General features: G+C 39.2%; 1 protein-coding gene across 5 annotated transcripts in view; it reads right to left on the reverse strand.

Moving 5' to 3' along the window:
* The window catches only part of sphkap (SPHK1 interactor, AKAP domain containing), a 30,727-nt gene extending 14,827 nt beyond the window's left edge, over positions 1–15,900 (reverse strand). Inside the window, exons 1-3 of one of the 5 annotated variants that reach the window (XM_061782136.1) lie at positions 15,547–15,900; positions 13,856–13,958; positions 11,772–11,882 (exon numbers count right to left, since the gene is read on the reverse strand). In XM_061782136.1, coding sequence (XP_061638120.1) covers positions 11,772–11,882; positions 13,856–13,958; positions 15,547–15,581 — 249 coding nt within the window. In that variant the 5' untranslated portion in view covers positions 15,582–15,900. The remainder of the gene's footprint in view (positions 1–11,771; positions 11,883–13,855; positions 13,959–15,546) is intronic. The other 4 variants (XM_061782135.1, XM_061782134.1, XM_061782133.1 and 1 more) reach the window with 4 other exon arrangements.
* Positions 15,901–16,283: the final 383 nt, after the last annotated feature.

The following is a 16,283-nucleotide window of genomic DNA, read 5'->3' on the forward strand; positions in this document are numbered from 1 at the left end:
TTGACACATGCACACCATAGTTTGCTTTAAACCTTTTATAATTCGATTTATCCTGCCTCACAGCGGGAATGCTCACAGGCATTCTGAAATTGTTTTCACTTCTATTAAGTGGTGCTCGACTGAACAAGAAAGCCAAATATGTTATTCGAGCCCTGCAATCTTATTCATTTTTAACCGAGACCAATTAACATGAAGAATGTACAGTTAGGTGCTATGGCCTTAAAATAAATTTGCAGATTTCCCCCCCCCCCACATAAATTTAATTTTAATCAATTGTATTCCCTTCTGTTATAGAAAAAGAAAATCATTAACATTATGAGAGTTACGTTTTTTCTCTCTCCCAGCATTAACTTACATCTAACAACAAAATAATAGAAATTTAAAAAAAAATTCTTTACAGATGTAAAAATAAGTCGACGCATTCCTGAGTTTTTCTGCTGAGAGGTCTGAAATCAGGTCATTCAAATTGCTCGAGCTTATCTACATCCTCAGCACCTTCCCTTTCAGCTCCCGAGCCAGCGCTGTCAACATAACAAACGTGTGTTCTCACAAGTGGGTCTTGTACACGGAAGAAATCAGTCAGAGGAAAGGGGGTTGTCTTAGCCAAATATGGACAAAGCGGATGCGAAACTGGGTCAAACAGAAGTAGCTGTTAGAGGGGCCTTTTCTGGACACTCGTATGACAAAACCAAGGTGTTTTATTTTAAATGAAATTGACACTTTTACAACTAAGTCCATATTAGACAGTCGCTCTGTGGAGGTCTAAATAGCCATAATACGGGACCTTTAAATGTAACTTAAAAGAACAACCAGAAAATAAATGAGTAACAAGTAAATTAATATTATATTCAAAAAATATAAATTAAAAACAATAAATAAAAATAAATACAGCCACGGCTAAAAACATTCGCCTGCCTGGGGTGACTGTATTGTCTAAAAAAAAAATCCTCTCAATATTCTGGCATTTAGCAAATAGAAATGTTGGTAATTCTAATTGACCTAAAATATGACAATTTTTAGTCTGATTTCATGTAAGACAGTCAGGGGTGAAAAAAGTGTTTGTGTCTTTGTATACACTATAAACACAGTGTATCTGCTGTTCCTGCTGTGTGCGCCTTGGCCTCTAAGGGGCAGTGTGGTGCGGTCCATGCATGGAGCTGCATATTTACATTAAGCTAAAAAAAATTTATTAAAAAAAGCGTAAAAGAAGAAAATCACAATAAGTCATTATTAAACTCGTTTTTATACAGTTTAGGAAGAACATATTCCTGTGAGTATTGTGACATTGTCTGTCTGTATGTGTTACTACAGCATTTGTGTGTGTGAATATTCGTTATTTGAAGTTAAATCCCTCCCGTGAGCTAATGTTAATATTACCGAGCCCATCAATAGGGTTTTCCATTGACTGCTAGCATAAGCTGGCAATGTCTAAAACGATAGGTGTATTGTATCTACAGTAAATATACAATGTGCAATTCTTTTTGTTGTGTGTTTACTTTTACAGTAAACTCCAACTGGGGTGTCAATAAACAGCTTAAAGGACACTCGGGGAGGGGAGAAGAATATGCGTCACACGCTTGCTCCAAGCAACACAGGTTGCATTCAGGGTGCGTTTACAATACAGGAACTTGCATACACAACACACAATGCCCCACTTTAATAGTTTTTCTTCGATTATAGCATTTTTATGATCATGAGAAGAAATTTCGATTAATCGCCTAGGCCTACTTGGAAGCACATACCTTGGGCCAAAAGTTTTTAATATGTTGATAAATCCCTGCTTTTGCAACATGTAAATGGGCACCATGTTTTTGGCAAGATTCAGCGCAATGGACTGTGGTTGCCTTCCACCAGGCTCTCTTGTTTTCATACAAAAAACAATATGAAAATGGTTCTGCTCATGGTGTATGTTTCCTCGTGCGAATTCAACTCGGTAGCTGCTTTTTTAAAAATTGTCACCAGAAGGGTAGGAAAAAGTCGTTAAATATAGCGACCAAATTGCTAAATTGTCAACACCGACTGCCTGTGTAAACGAGCATAATTTGGGAATATGTGAGGAAGCTGGAGTACCTGGAAAAAAGGCCGGAACCCAGATTTGAACCCCAAAAATCAGAACGGTGAGGAGAATGCGCTAACCACTCATTCACCTTGCCAACCTTGAATTATACTGAATAGGAGAAAAAATAACTGAGGTTAAAAGGTCATATTGCAACAGGTTTTGCCAGCGCTTGAGTTTAATTTGACTCGAAAGCTTTAGGAACTTTGCATGCTACCATCCCTCCTGAAGCTGTTATGTTAATGCATAATGTATGTACAAGCAGCAGCAGACATCAGGGGTCTGCTGGCACAAGTGGTAATTGTAAGAGGCTTGCACATCTGCTCTGTACTGCAAAAAAAAAAAAGTGTATAATTTGAAGGGATGGAGCAGAATGTAACTAGTGCATAAAATAGAGTCATGCTTTAAGGTGAAAGGCAAAATGTTTGTTGTGGCAAATCAATGCCAGCATACACAGTGTTGGGTGAAAAGTTCTCCAACGGAACCAAAACATAAAAACAAAAACTACAAACTACTACAGAATTCAGTTAGTGTCTCCTTGGCCTTTTAGTCTCCCCACTAGAAGTGAGGGCCAGATTTCAGTGCTGTAAAATGTTAAGACACCTTTTTCAATTAAGGTCATCTGTTCACCCTATTGTATGTGCAATATTTGATGTGTTGAATAGTGATGAAAGAGTTGCCATTCTGCCCACAACAAGTCAGTGTCATACAACAAGACATTTCAAGCAGCTATTTATGGGGAGTTCTGCTTTAATATGAACACCTTTTTCTGCCTGTCAAAAGCTCATCACCTCAGTTGAGGATAAAGTGAGCAAATAATTCATGTTTGACTGTGGAGGAGGAGTGGGGGTATGTTTGACCTCATCAAAGAATGAGGGCCTCGAGCCAGTTGATAAGAGGTGTCAAGGGATACGCTCTGATTCTATCAGTTTTTGACACCAGACGTACCAGACAAGAACAAGAACATTTGCGTCAGACTGTCTCTGACTTAAGAAGTGAGCATGTCATAATGTATGCAGTAGCGATGGATGTAACTACCGTAATTTCTCATAAATGTATGCTGCCATCTAGTGGTTATAAAAAATCTGTACTCTTTCATTCCAAAATGCCACCCCCACCTAGAGGTTATGAGAAATGTGCACCCTACACTTTCACTCCCATTTGACAGGGGTACGTATGACTGCATAGATGTACAGTTGTGCTCATAAGTTTGCATACCCTGGCAGAATTTGTGAAATATTTTATTTTTTTTTTTTTAAATATGACTGATGACTGAACAACATCCATCATTAATTTCTTTATGGTTATGTTTTGTTGAATGATAATGCTTTCCTGAAATGCTTGACCGTTTAATTTAAATCCCATTAAAATAAAATTAAATGTGCTTCGCCTGGCCCTTCATGTTTTCTTTCAAGAATTTGAATTACAAATTCTGCTGGGGTAATCAAACATATGAGCACAACTGTGTGTTTTCTAATTTATGAAATAAAAGTAGGGCTGTGAATTTTAAAATAAGAGCAAATAAATTGAAAAAAGGATTGCGTGTTCAAATAAAGTGCTTAACCTCAGAATAATTATTTGAAAAAAATAGCAAAATACAGATAATATTTCTTTTTGATCATATGGGTAGAAGCAAAATCATGCATTGTAAAAATGCACTATACATAGGTAGAAGGGTTTTCCAGAATTTCGAGGTCAACTTTGGGGGTGCGTATTATACATGGGTGCACATTATACACGAGAAATTACTGTAGTCCACATGTCCATGTAAATTTGTGATGTTAAAATGTTGAGTGAAGGTTAAACACAAATTAGAATGAGGGCAAAAAAGGCAACTTTGCAATGTGGACAGATAGAGCTAACGAGTATGTGGCAACGGACCAGGCACCCATGATGAGTCGTTGAGCAAGAACTGTGCTAAGTAATAGAGCGGCGATGTATCTGACGTTTTGTCGTGATTCAAATTTCGGCTACAATGCAAAGCAAAGAAATCGACCAAGTGAAAGCTCGTAGCTAGTAACTAGTAAATTGGGGCATTAGGAAGTCAAGGCACCACAGCATATCCAATTGACAGCCGTTATTCCTTGCATACATGCATGTAACATACATTTTTGTAAGTCTGACTTGACAGTTCTGTTTTCAAATCAATGGACACCCGTGTGTTAAGTACCATCCTACGAAGCTAACCATAGCAACTACAGTACCTAGTACCCTAAGGAAAGGAGAGCTGAAAATTAAGATGGTATGGGTCGAAAACCTCGGGACAATTTACATCCATCCATCCATTATCTGAGCCGCTTCTCCTCACTAGGGTCGCGGGCGTGCTGGAGCCTATCCCAGCTGTCATCGGGCAGGAGGCGGGGTACACCTTGAACTGGTTGCCAGCCAATCGCAGGGCACATTGAAACAAACAACCATTCGCACTCACAGTCATGCTTACGGGCAATTTAGAGTCACCAATTAATGCATGTTTTTGGGATGTGGGAGGAAACCGGAGTGCCCGGAGAAAACCCACGCAGGCACGGGGAGAACATGCAAACTCCAGGACAATTTACAGTCTTACTAAAATTAATGGAAAGACACTGCTTGGTAGAAACTGGGCCAATGCTCAAGTAATTGAGCCTGCTATGAGGCTGAGTGGTGCACGGAATCTTACGTACATCCTGCATGTGTTTACCGTATGTGTGTCCCAGAACACCGCAGCTGAGGAAAACACAGACTGGTTCTGATTGTCCTGGCATATTTACACATAAATCCCATTTTTGTGTAAAATCTTACACGCATACACACTGACTCGCTGCCAGTTTTCTTTCCTTTTATCACATGCCCACAAACAAAGCTTATGTTTCCATATGCACAGACTCGGTCCATATACAAAATCATCACTAAACATTTCAGTCTTGTTTGACAATAGATTTGTTCCTTCTCTCTCTCTCTCTCTCGCTCTCTCATATCTTCCCACACACAGCTGCTGGTCTGTCTCCCTTTTGCTTTTAATGTGACTCCTGTTTAGTGTGCACTTGTGCAATGCATGCTCTTATTTTGCTTGCTCAAATATAAATCTATAAACCAGTACTGCACCTATTGGCAGCTGGTCAAAACGATTATATGAGATGAGATCACAACGCCTGACATCGGATTTTTTTCATAAAACAGATTTATTTATGGGCTTTAACAGTCACAGCCAATTTTCTTTGCTTTCTTCTTCTTCCTGCATGCCCTCGCTGTATTCTTTGTGTCCTAGATTTGCAAATTTGAGGTAAAATGGCATTCTCCATCAATATGAAGCGCTGCAGGTATTGCATTGAAAATAAATAAGGCGCCTCATTAGTGCAGCATCATGTGTTTTAACAGTCAGTTACGGACGCACACGGACGCACACACAGACACGACGCACACACAAACACACACTGTGACCTAATCCGATATATACACACACACATTTCAGGTCATTTTAGGTTTGGCAATGCATCTTGTGCTTAAGTGCACTCTAATCATGTGTCACCGCAATCTAATGAAGTCGTGCATATGTGTGTCAGCCCTCTCACCACCCCTTGTCCCCAGTTGGCCCACATGCACGTTGCAGTGCACTCATCCTCATCAGTTTAGATATACCATCCCTTCATAATACCACACTGTATTATGACAATGATCCTGATTTGTGGCTGATTTTGAGTCGTTTATATCTATTGAGCAAGGTGGCGTTATGAGCAATAGTGATAATATTCCAACACACATGCCACTGTTGCACCCCTGTACATGTGCTCGTAGATGAATAATTTGACCATGTGCTTTAACTTTGTGAGTTATTTCACGTCACTTTATTTTTTTTCAGTTTTTCTCCTTGTGGGCAACCGGGTCCTTGGGGCCATTATGTAGGCTACTACTGCTTTAAACTGATGTAAACTAATAGTAATTGAGTTGAGTTACCCTAGCTGTTATCATAACCACAACAAATGATTTCCTTCTAATGGAATATTTTATCGGGGCTTACTTTTGAAGCTTTCCACGGTCTACATGAATGAGTAATACTTTGAACTCACTTCAATCATTCTTGTCAGTAATTTGCTCTGCTCAAGCTAAATACAACATCAGTAAGCTCTTACAGTGCTGGCTGCCCCAAATACAGCATGCATAATTAGATATATTAAAACATTAGATGAGTGTTGAGTTAGTTAGTCTTTAGTTCGACAATGTTTATCTTCACTGGAGGATTGTAATTTTAGGAGCCCGACGACTTAATTTCTTTGAAGCTGTCAGTTTGTCCACAGCAATGTCCTAATAGAGCCGTGTGCATTTTCACAGGGAAAAATAATCATAATTATGCAACGGGTACACAGCAGGTTATGTGCAGACCCACAGTGGTGGGTGTAGAATGGGGTCTTGGTGTTAGAAATTTGCCGTTTTCACATTTGGAGAAGTGCTAAGATGTTTTCTCACGCAGTTGTCAAAGTTTTTCTTATGCTAAATGCGACCATTTTAAAAAAAAAAAAATCTTCACAAGAAAATGTGTTACATTGTGCTTGATTACATGACACCATCTCAATCAGATTAAAAAAATCTGCCTATACAAAGATGATGATGAGTGACACTGTCAATTCTATTCATCTAATAATATGTTTATTATTGTTATTACTGCAGTGTTGTAACTGTATTGCATCATACTGAAAGGTATGACATGGTTATGGAGATTTAACCACTTGATCTGATGCAGCACAGTTCTGGATCACTCCCAACAAAACAATGGGAGGCCGAATTTACTAAGATCCCCAATAGTGGGAACTAAATTGCATGTTTACGCTCACAGATTGCCGGAGTTGGTGGTTGGTGGGATTGTTGCACATGATTGACTAATTTCGCAATCCTTTCTTAAGATCCCAAATAAAGCAACAATTGCTTGTTGACTAAATTGAACAGATTGCACGCAGTGTCACAGTAGCTACAGGTGTAAAAATGGTGAAGACTGATGTATTCCAAAGAGGTTTTCATGCTTTGGGTTGCGCTGGTGGTTTTGAAAAATGAAGTTTGAAGTGATGGAATTGGAAGTGTTAATGCAAGACCAACAAATATGCTACTGAGATACACAAGATAAATCTATTGTGCCTGCAATTTTGGGGAAGTCAGCAACTGCATAAAAACCCTGTTTCGTTTGAATTAACTCACCTTGGATGCATGGGAGCTGGATGCATCTGCCAATACAGTACTGCGTAACATTACATTTAAAAAATGGGAGAGGGCAGCGGCAATTTTTTACAGTTCGATGAAATGGCCAGGATGCAAGGAAATGCAGGGTTGATGCAGTTATGTCATCGGTGATACGGCCTCCTGCGACTGGCTCCAAGTCAGCCCTTAAATTTTTCAGAAGCAAAATTGCACTGCTGACAAGATATGTCATAATATCGTTGTTTGTGGCAGTAAAAAAAAAAAAAAAAGTTTCACCTAATCTTACTGGACTGGCTTGTAGCAGGTCACAAGGCAGACGTTAAGACTAGGTTACAGGCAAAGAGGAGCATGTTTAAAATAAGAATGTTTGTCTTCCTGTCGTAAGTCAACGCTGCAGCTGTGGCTGATGGCATATTTATTCTGCTCTCTGGGCAGGGAGAGGACATGTCAGGTCATAATGTGGAGGCATGCTTGAATCAAGTGATGAATGGATTGTTCTCCTCTCGCTTCCGAGCAACAAGCCAATGAATGTGAGCAATGGACAGTGTTAAAGAATGGAAAATTCTGCCAACAACAAGAACTGAAAAAAAAAAAAAAAAGTCAAAACTTCACTTTTGTACAGGGTATGCTAGATAATCAAATGCCATGTCATAATTGAGATAAAATGCAATTGCAGGAGCTATTAGTTTACTTTCTATCTGGAAAAGAGGAAAAAACATAACACTTCGTCACTGTCAAAACTCTCATTTCAAATGTCTCGGGGTTGAGATGAGATTCAGTGCAGTACAACTTGAGTGAATGATCAAAGGTGACAACATGATGTAGCCAAAGGTGGGTGAGGGAAAAATATAAAACTGGACATTTTCATATTTTATGAAGCTCACACTTTTTGCTTTGCAGCACTCACGACGCTAGGAAAAATAATTTTTTAGCACTAAAAATATTAGAGGGTTCATCCATACCACCAAATCTGAGTTAATCAGGGTATCATAATTAAATAAAGCTAACTAACGAAGTCATTGCATTCACAAATTATTCAGAGACACTTTCATATGTTCACTTGGGCAGGAGTCATTCAAATGCATTGTCTATACTAGGGGTCAATAACCTTTTTGAACCCGAGTCGCACTTTCTTTTGTACGGATTAATGCGGATTAAAACAACTAGATTGATACACATTTCGGGAATAACACATTTGCGCAAATTATTTTCTGGTTAAGCTTCTCGTTGTGGTTGCACTTGTTAACGTCTTTCTACAAATGTTATGGTTTTGGCCATGTGCTACAGTACTGACCTTCGAACTATACCAGTTTATAGCAACAAAAGGTTAGATGGATGCAGATTACTGGTAAATGGCAATATATCATCATTTTTTTCAAGAATAGCAACCCCCCAAAAAATGAAGACGGATCTTACTAATGAGCTATTTTTAGAACCGGCCACTTGTTGCCTACATGTTGGTGACCCCTGGTGTGTACTCAGTATTCCATAACAAAAAAATCCCAAACAGAATTTTTGAAATGCTTGCCAATGTTTTTACACAGACAAACAAAAATAACACATGGACATATTTTTGAAAGATGATACATTTTCATTGTTGAGTGTTTCATTTTCATTCACACTCTCCGGCAGCTGGATGCTAACGGTTTAAATCACATATGAAAGTGTTGTATTCATACTTAAAGTAATTACAGAAAAAAATACGATCTCAGTGCGAACACCTTTTCTACAAATAGATCGAAGGCAAAATCACAGTGAGAAAAGCAATTACTGTATGTGCCAATGATTGCCTTGATCCATTATTAAACAGCAATCCATTGACAGTTAGCAATGTTGTGCCACTGCAAAGAAAACAGTGTCATCATTTTCATAATAAGCTTGCAGTTAAGTTTCCACACTCAAATTCATTTCACGCTCCATCTCTTAGATTTTTCTGTGTTTTCCCCTCTGCCATCTTTTTGCTTCCATATACAGTTCAGTTTGCGAGTGAAAAGCTATCTTCTCAGAGGCGGTATCATCAATCGCATGCCCCCGGTTTGACTGATTGGTCTTGTAAAGTGTGGAAAGCCCGACAGAGAGTTAAGAGTAGGAGGAGCAATTTCTCACTGTGAAGCTGCGGCAGGATGGTTTGTATCTGTTTGCGTTCACGTGTAAAGGAATCGTTTATAAAGAAAACAAATGACCATGGACTGAATTAGGCACAAAGTGCAGAGATGCAAAATGCACTGCATATACGAAGGTGGCAACATTTGAGGCACCTTGTTCTGCAGACAGTCATGTCATTAATAGGACCTAACAAAAGTTGTTTTAGCAAACACGGCGATCAGGTTTTGGTGAATTTGATTGGATTCACGAGAGTTACGAAAATAGAGCCACTAGTGTGCAATCACCCTAATCTTGTACAGTTGACAATTCAAGACACCTTCATGCAAGGCTTTGTCATGAGAATATCGCTCAGTGAGCATCGGAAGCATGAACCTTTTCATTATGCAAAAAGGAAAAATGTGGTGACCCGAAGACCAGAAATGGAAGTCAAAGCGACATACTAAGATGATATTGTGATGAGTCCAGATGCGAGCTCAGGCCTTCTTTTTCAGAAAAAATGAGGAGAGAATGAGATTTTGTGGGCAAAGGTGAGCAACTTGATTTCACCTTGAGGAGATGAAATGCAGTCTTATTATCAGGCTACCACTGATGTGTGGATCTTTTTTTTTTTCATTATTATTGAGACTACATTTCATATCATGCTATTCGAGACAGCCGGCTTTTTCTCTGAACAGCTATTTAAACTTTTACCTCCTACAAAGCCAACCAAATTGAGTCTTCTTTTAAAACGGTCTTAAATATGACACTATGTTGAGATATATTTAGTCTCTTACTACATCTTATGAAACCATTACTTTGTAAAATCAACCATTAAGGTTTGCAACTCAATTGTATTCATTTATTGTGTATTGTTATGCCTATATTAATTCATTTTCTTGCTTTGTATCATTACAGTGGGGCCTTGAGAAACAAGTTTAATTCATCCCAAGACCACGCTTGTAAATCAAAACACTTGTCTCTCAAATCTTCTTTCCCCATTGAAATGAATGGAAATGCCATTAATCCGTTCCAGCCTCCCCCTAAAAACAAGCATTTTTATGTTTCTGTTTTTAAAAAGGAAAAATAGGACTCTCTAAAATTGTAATTTACAAAAACATAGATTAATAATGCAATTAAATAAAATGTAAAGAATTAAACAGTTTGGGCATCATGATTTAATGCTGAAATTCAATTCAATGTGCTGTGACAGAGTCTACTGTGACTCAGTAAAATTTTTATTTTTCATGGAGGATAAAAAAAAATATGCCTGTGAGTATTGTTATATGCATTATCAAAATGTGTTGAGCGTGTTTGTTTTTAAATATCCGTTGCTTAAAGCTTTCTAAAACTGCAACTATGGATGCTAACCATTAGCATGTAAATGGAGTTTTCATATATGTTTGTATTAAGCTAAATGAACTCTCATAAGGCAGAGGTATGTCTTTGTTTAAAATACACAACGTGTAATTATCTTTGTTTTGTTTTGAGTTTGACGGTAAACTTAACGGGGTGTGGCATCAAACAGCTTGAAGCCTCATTTCTGAGGAATTTTTCATTATTTGCCAAACTGCTGTTTATTGTGAAGGGTAGACTTTCCACTGATCTGATCGGCTACATCGGGTCGGCCAATATTTTGCATTTCACAGGATGAGAAATAATAAGAATTTTATTGGATAATAAGTAAATGTGACTTCCCAATTTTTACGATATGTTTTCTGAACAGAAAAAGACACGTTTCCCTGGATCAGTTTGTTGTGCCAAAATCAATCAATGGACTAGAAAAGATAGATAGAATTGTTCAGCGAGCCTTAGAACTAATTATTAACCTCATTAGGGTCAAGAGTACACCTAGCCACCAGTCAATTGGAGGATCCATACTGCATAGACAAACAAACATTCACTCTCACATTCACACCTACGGACAATTTAGACTCTTCAACAAACCTTACAGTTTTCTGGAACATGGGAGAAAGTTGGAGTACCTGGAAAACAACAACAACACAAAAGCACGGGGAGAACCCCCAACCTCACCACTGTGAGGCAGATGTGCTAACCACTCGTTCACCGTGCCGCCTACATTTCTGTGCCCTCACTGTGGGACTAATATAGGTTATCTAATCCAATTTCCAGTGAACAGTTCCCTTTCAGGAAGCGCATCAGTGGCGGCCCATGTGAGTCACCCGTGGCAGCCAATGGTTGGATTGCGCCTGCTCGATGTAAATTCAGACATTTTGGAATTAAAGGCATCACATGACTCCTCTGTGATTTAAAACACAAACAAAAACAAAAACAGCTGTACCAACAGCGTACACAGCCAACGGAGTTGATAGTTTAAACTGCTGCCTCACTGTCGTTTGAGGCGACAAGCAAGGCTTTCCAGAAGTTTAGGATTCTACCCTAGAACTGACAGGGTTCATCTACGTTGCCAAAAGGGTGCACGTTTCATCATCCACAGTATGCTACTCACCATGGCGCAGCTGCCCTCTGTGTTGTCGTCCAGCAAGCCCAGTCTGCACAAAGCTTTGTCATTCCTCAGCCAATAGTCTGACGAGTCCAGCACACTGTTACTGCACAGAACCTGCAACGAAATGACCAATCACCTCTGAGGTACAACAGCACTGATATCACACGCATGTGTACTCACACTTTTGGAGTCACTCATTTATTTTTAACCGTATTCCAGATCAATGAACTTTCCTTAAGGTTTCCTTTGGTTCTCCAAAGCCCACAATCAATAACCTGTCAGCTAACCAGAGAGTGTAATTTATTGTCAGATACCGGGGGGAAACACGTTCATGTTGCTTTTGGCAAGAATTGCTTTTGTCCTTCTGACTGATAGACTCTTTGTTGAAGACAATTGACTTTATACTTTTAAGATTCACCTAGTGACAATGTTTGACAATGTTAGAATAGGGGTCGCTAACCTTTTTTCAAACTGAGAGCTACTTTTTGGCTACTGATTAATGCGAAGGGCTAACTGTTTGATACACGCTTCTGAAAGAAAAAGTAGCTGTTGGGTTTCACCCGCTAGCTCGTCTCCACAAACAATATTGTTTGATCGTGCGCCATTACATGGACCTTTGAAGTATAGTAGTTTTTTTTTTTTTTTTTTTTTTTTATCCCCAAAGTTAGACGCATCTTACTGATGAGCTAATTTTAGCGCAAGCTTGTCCAAATTTGATTTCCACTTGATAACCTGACAAATAAAGATATATTATGCTTAGCTTTATTTATATTTTTTCCATCGTATCCAGTTTAACAAAATTGTCCCACCTAGAAATGTATTCATAATCTTTCCATGAACAGGCATATCGAATGTTCTAAATGTTTTGTTAAACATAATTATGTAAATGCTACCTTGGTTAGCAAGATCTTTTAAAATAGTGGGAAAATATTGTGTATCCTCCATATTGTCTGATAATATTATGGATATGAATACATTTACATGTACAAAAAAATAACAATGGCGAATAGTTTTCATTCATATGTACACCATTTATTGACTCTTTTGCCACTTTCTTGTGCTCTCTCAGCCTGAAGATATGCAAGGACAATTTACAATTCACTTGTTCTGGCCAGGGTGTGAAACATTTTCAACTGTATAATCAGTGTTGGGACAGCTCATCATCTTTCCTTCCAATACAGATGAATCATTTCAGCGTATTGAAATTCACGTGTGTAGCCAAAGCGGAGGAAGAACTGGTAGCTTTTATTTTGATATTCAAATCATTCAGAAATGTATTTTGGAGTTCTGTGAGATTTGTTACATTGCTGGATGAACAATCTGACTGAGAAAAAAAGAAAAGAAAAACTGAAATAGAGTATATTTTAGTGGTCCGCGTATATAGCCCACCTAGGTTTTTTTTGCTTGTTTGTTTGTTTTCATTTCAGGTCTCTCCCATTGTTACGTACACCTTGTTCATTCTCACTGTGTATTTTTAGTGACTTATCATGCGCCGTTATGATTGCACCCTCAGGACTAGACCATCTGTGCAGACCCTCATCCAGGTAATGGTGACATTATATACCAGGCTAAACTCAATGAAGGCATTTGCATATTAAAACCATGCTACCACAGCTCAGCAGAACCTGCAGCCCAATAATGAGACAGACATCACCTTGTGTCTTTCCAGAACATTCAGTTGGAAGGCACTTAAGGCTGTGAGTTACAGGCAAATATGCACAGTGAGTCTGACTAACTGCACACAAACGTACGGACTCAGGCACAACTAAATCCACACACGCTTGAAAAGGAAATTCAATCTTGCGTTCACTCCAGTCCAATGATCTGTTCTAGTTCTCCTCCTATCTCCATGGAAGAGGGAGACGACAAATCCGCTGGGTTGACACGAAGGTCTGGCAGTTACTCGTATTGCACTACACAAGGGTGTCACAGGCACACCGAGGAAGAAATGAAAAGGTGCGCCCAAACAGACCAACTGGAGCGAAACTGGTCTACACATTTTAAGGACCAATGCAGCAGAAAAATAAAGGGCCCCCCTCATATGAGGATATATTACTTTCCTCCATGACGTTGCTTTTTTTTCTTACCTTCTTACTAGCACTGATTGTAGAGGCCACTGTGCTCTCTGTGCTGCCTCCGTCTCCCTCCACAGACTCAGAGTCTTCAAACATGGCAGATGACTGGAAGTTACTGTAAGACAAAAAAAAAAAAAAAAAAAAAGGGCCGTTTGTCAGAGTAGCTTCTTGTCAAATGTTCAGCAGCTCGCTTTTGATCGGTCTTGGATCACAAGGACAGCCTTTGTCTGGCGCCGGCTTGAGCGGCAAACAGCTCGTCACCTGTGTTCAAATGAGTTTTGTTTTAAAAACAAGTCGGGAAAGGCATGTTGGAGTTACAGTATGTACAGTACTTTGAGCAAGTCAAATGTGGCCATGCAGACCTCTACGAAAGACACGTTGGCCTATGAGAAATTTGAAAAGATTCCCAGCCCCACCAAAACAAGATCTGATCATTGTTACTTTGTTTTAATAAACCAAGTGACAGCAAACTTGCACATGCAAGTTCCACATGATTGCAATGTTTTGAACAGACGAGTCATAAGTCGTCACCTCAAACCTGATTCATGATTGCAGGTCAATAAACGGTGAATAAATTGGCGATCAAATGATGTTTGAGCCTGCTTTAAATGCAAAATAGCAAATGAAATGCTTTTATTGGCATTGTGAAAACACAATGTTTTACTTTGTTCCCACACCATTACAAACTAGGAACTATGGCTGCAATCCATTTTTGTTTTCAATAATACACTGTAGAATACTTGGTACATTAGAAAACATAAAGAAAAAATAGTTTTCGCAATAAAATAAAAACACTTGACGGCAAGCATGCAAAATTCTGCCAAGATTGGTGCTGCCAAGCTGCAACTATGCCCAAGACACATTCACTTGTCTGCCACCCCTATTTTACACAAAATTGATGATCGGTGTTGTTTCCGTTTCTTTCTCATTTGTATTTCCATTTATCTGATCCTTGTTTGTCTTTCAAACAGCCAAGTGAGAGTATTTGTCATTTTTTTCTCATTATCCGATTCTATTGAGTCCTAGGAACTTTGCCTGGTAACAAATGCACAAACGTGACGTAAACAGGTCAAAAGACTACAATTCCGTGTAAAGTTTCATAATAAATTGCAGATGATTTGTGTTCTATTTATTTCTTCATTCCAATTATTTCATAATATTCCATGTTGAGAAGACACAATTGGCCACTGGAAATTATTTCAAGGTCAGCCATTTGTGCACAGTGTTGAAACATTATGTTTTGGGTCGCGGGGAGCAAAATTCTGTCACATGAAGACAACTTATAGTGCAACTTTTTAAATGTTATTTCCATACCTGACACAGCCACACATTGATTTGACAAAACAAGCAGTGTGTTGCATGCACAAGGCTTTTCTTTTTCTTTTTGTTTCATTCACAGAGATGGAAAATAAGGTTAATATGGATTCTTAAGCAGAGAAGAAACACTTCAGCCACCAGACCAGTTCTATAAGATCTTGTTAGGTGCCCCAGTAATGCTGCCTTTGAACACTTCGCATCATCACGCAATGGGGTTTAACAGACTTCATCGCAGTTTTGACGCCAATTAGACACCATTCGCCTCATCAATTAGAAAACCACCATTAATGCGACAAAATACTGCCCACTTAAAAGTCTACATTTGTGCACGTTTTGATCCCAAGGGGGGAAAATATATATATATATATATATATTTTTTTTTTTACCTTGGTGTTTTCAGAAGGCACTTTGCCTCTGTCATGGTGTCCAAACGGGCGAACCGTCCTCCACTGGTGAGAATATTTCCTCCGAGAGATTGAAGAAAAATGCACGGCGGAGAGCGACAAAGCGTGTGACGGTGCCCGGGTCACTCGGCCGTCCACGTAAGTCAAAAGTGTGAATCCCCTGCACCGCCTGGAGGACGGTGACAGAGCGAGCCCGGCGGTGTTCGCTGCGCTTGTGATGTTGGAGCATCTCACCGAGTGCACGCGACGCAAGCCACGCGCGCACCCTCGGCCACGCGTCACGGCTCCAGGAGTGCGCGCGCACCTTGACGCTCACGCACGACTTGTCCAAACGGATGACCTTTGGATTAGTCGATTGCAAAGACTAACATACATGATGAGATTTATGAGGCACGTTGAAGGATTCGCACCAATTATACATCAGGCAGGGGCGTTTCTAGACCCCCTGGGCAAGGAGGGACCCCCCCCCCCCCCCTAACCCCCACCACAAAAAAAAAAAGACTGAACTAAACTGGACAATGGATAAGCAAAGTTTGCAGCAAATCTGTGTCTCGTCTTTTTTTTTTTTTTTAATTCTCAGATACAAACAGTATGCAAGTTAATTAAAAGAAGGGAAAATATTTTGTGTGCAGATGTTTTCTTTCATCGTGCCAAGTTATCCAAACGAGTATTGTATATAAACTGAGGGTAAAATTTCATTTGTACTTTCTACTTTTGTA

The sequence above is a fragment of the Phyllopteryx taeniolatus genome, chromosome 8 (assembly GCF_024500385.1).
Source record: "Phyllopteryx taeniolatus isolate TA_2022b chromosome 8, UOR_Ptae_1.2, whole genome shotgun sequence".
Taxonomy (NCBI): Eukaryota; Metazoa; Chordata; class Actinopteri; order Syngnathiformes; family Syngnathidae; genus Phyllopteryx; species Phyllopteryx taeniolatus.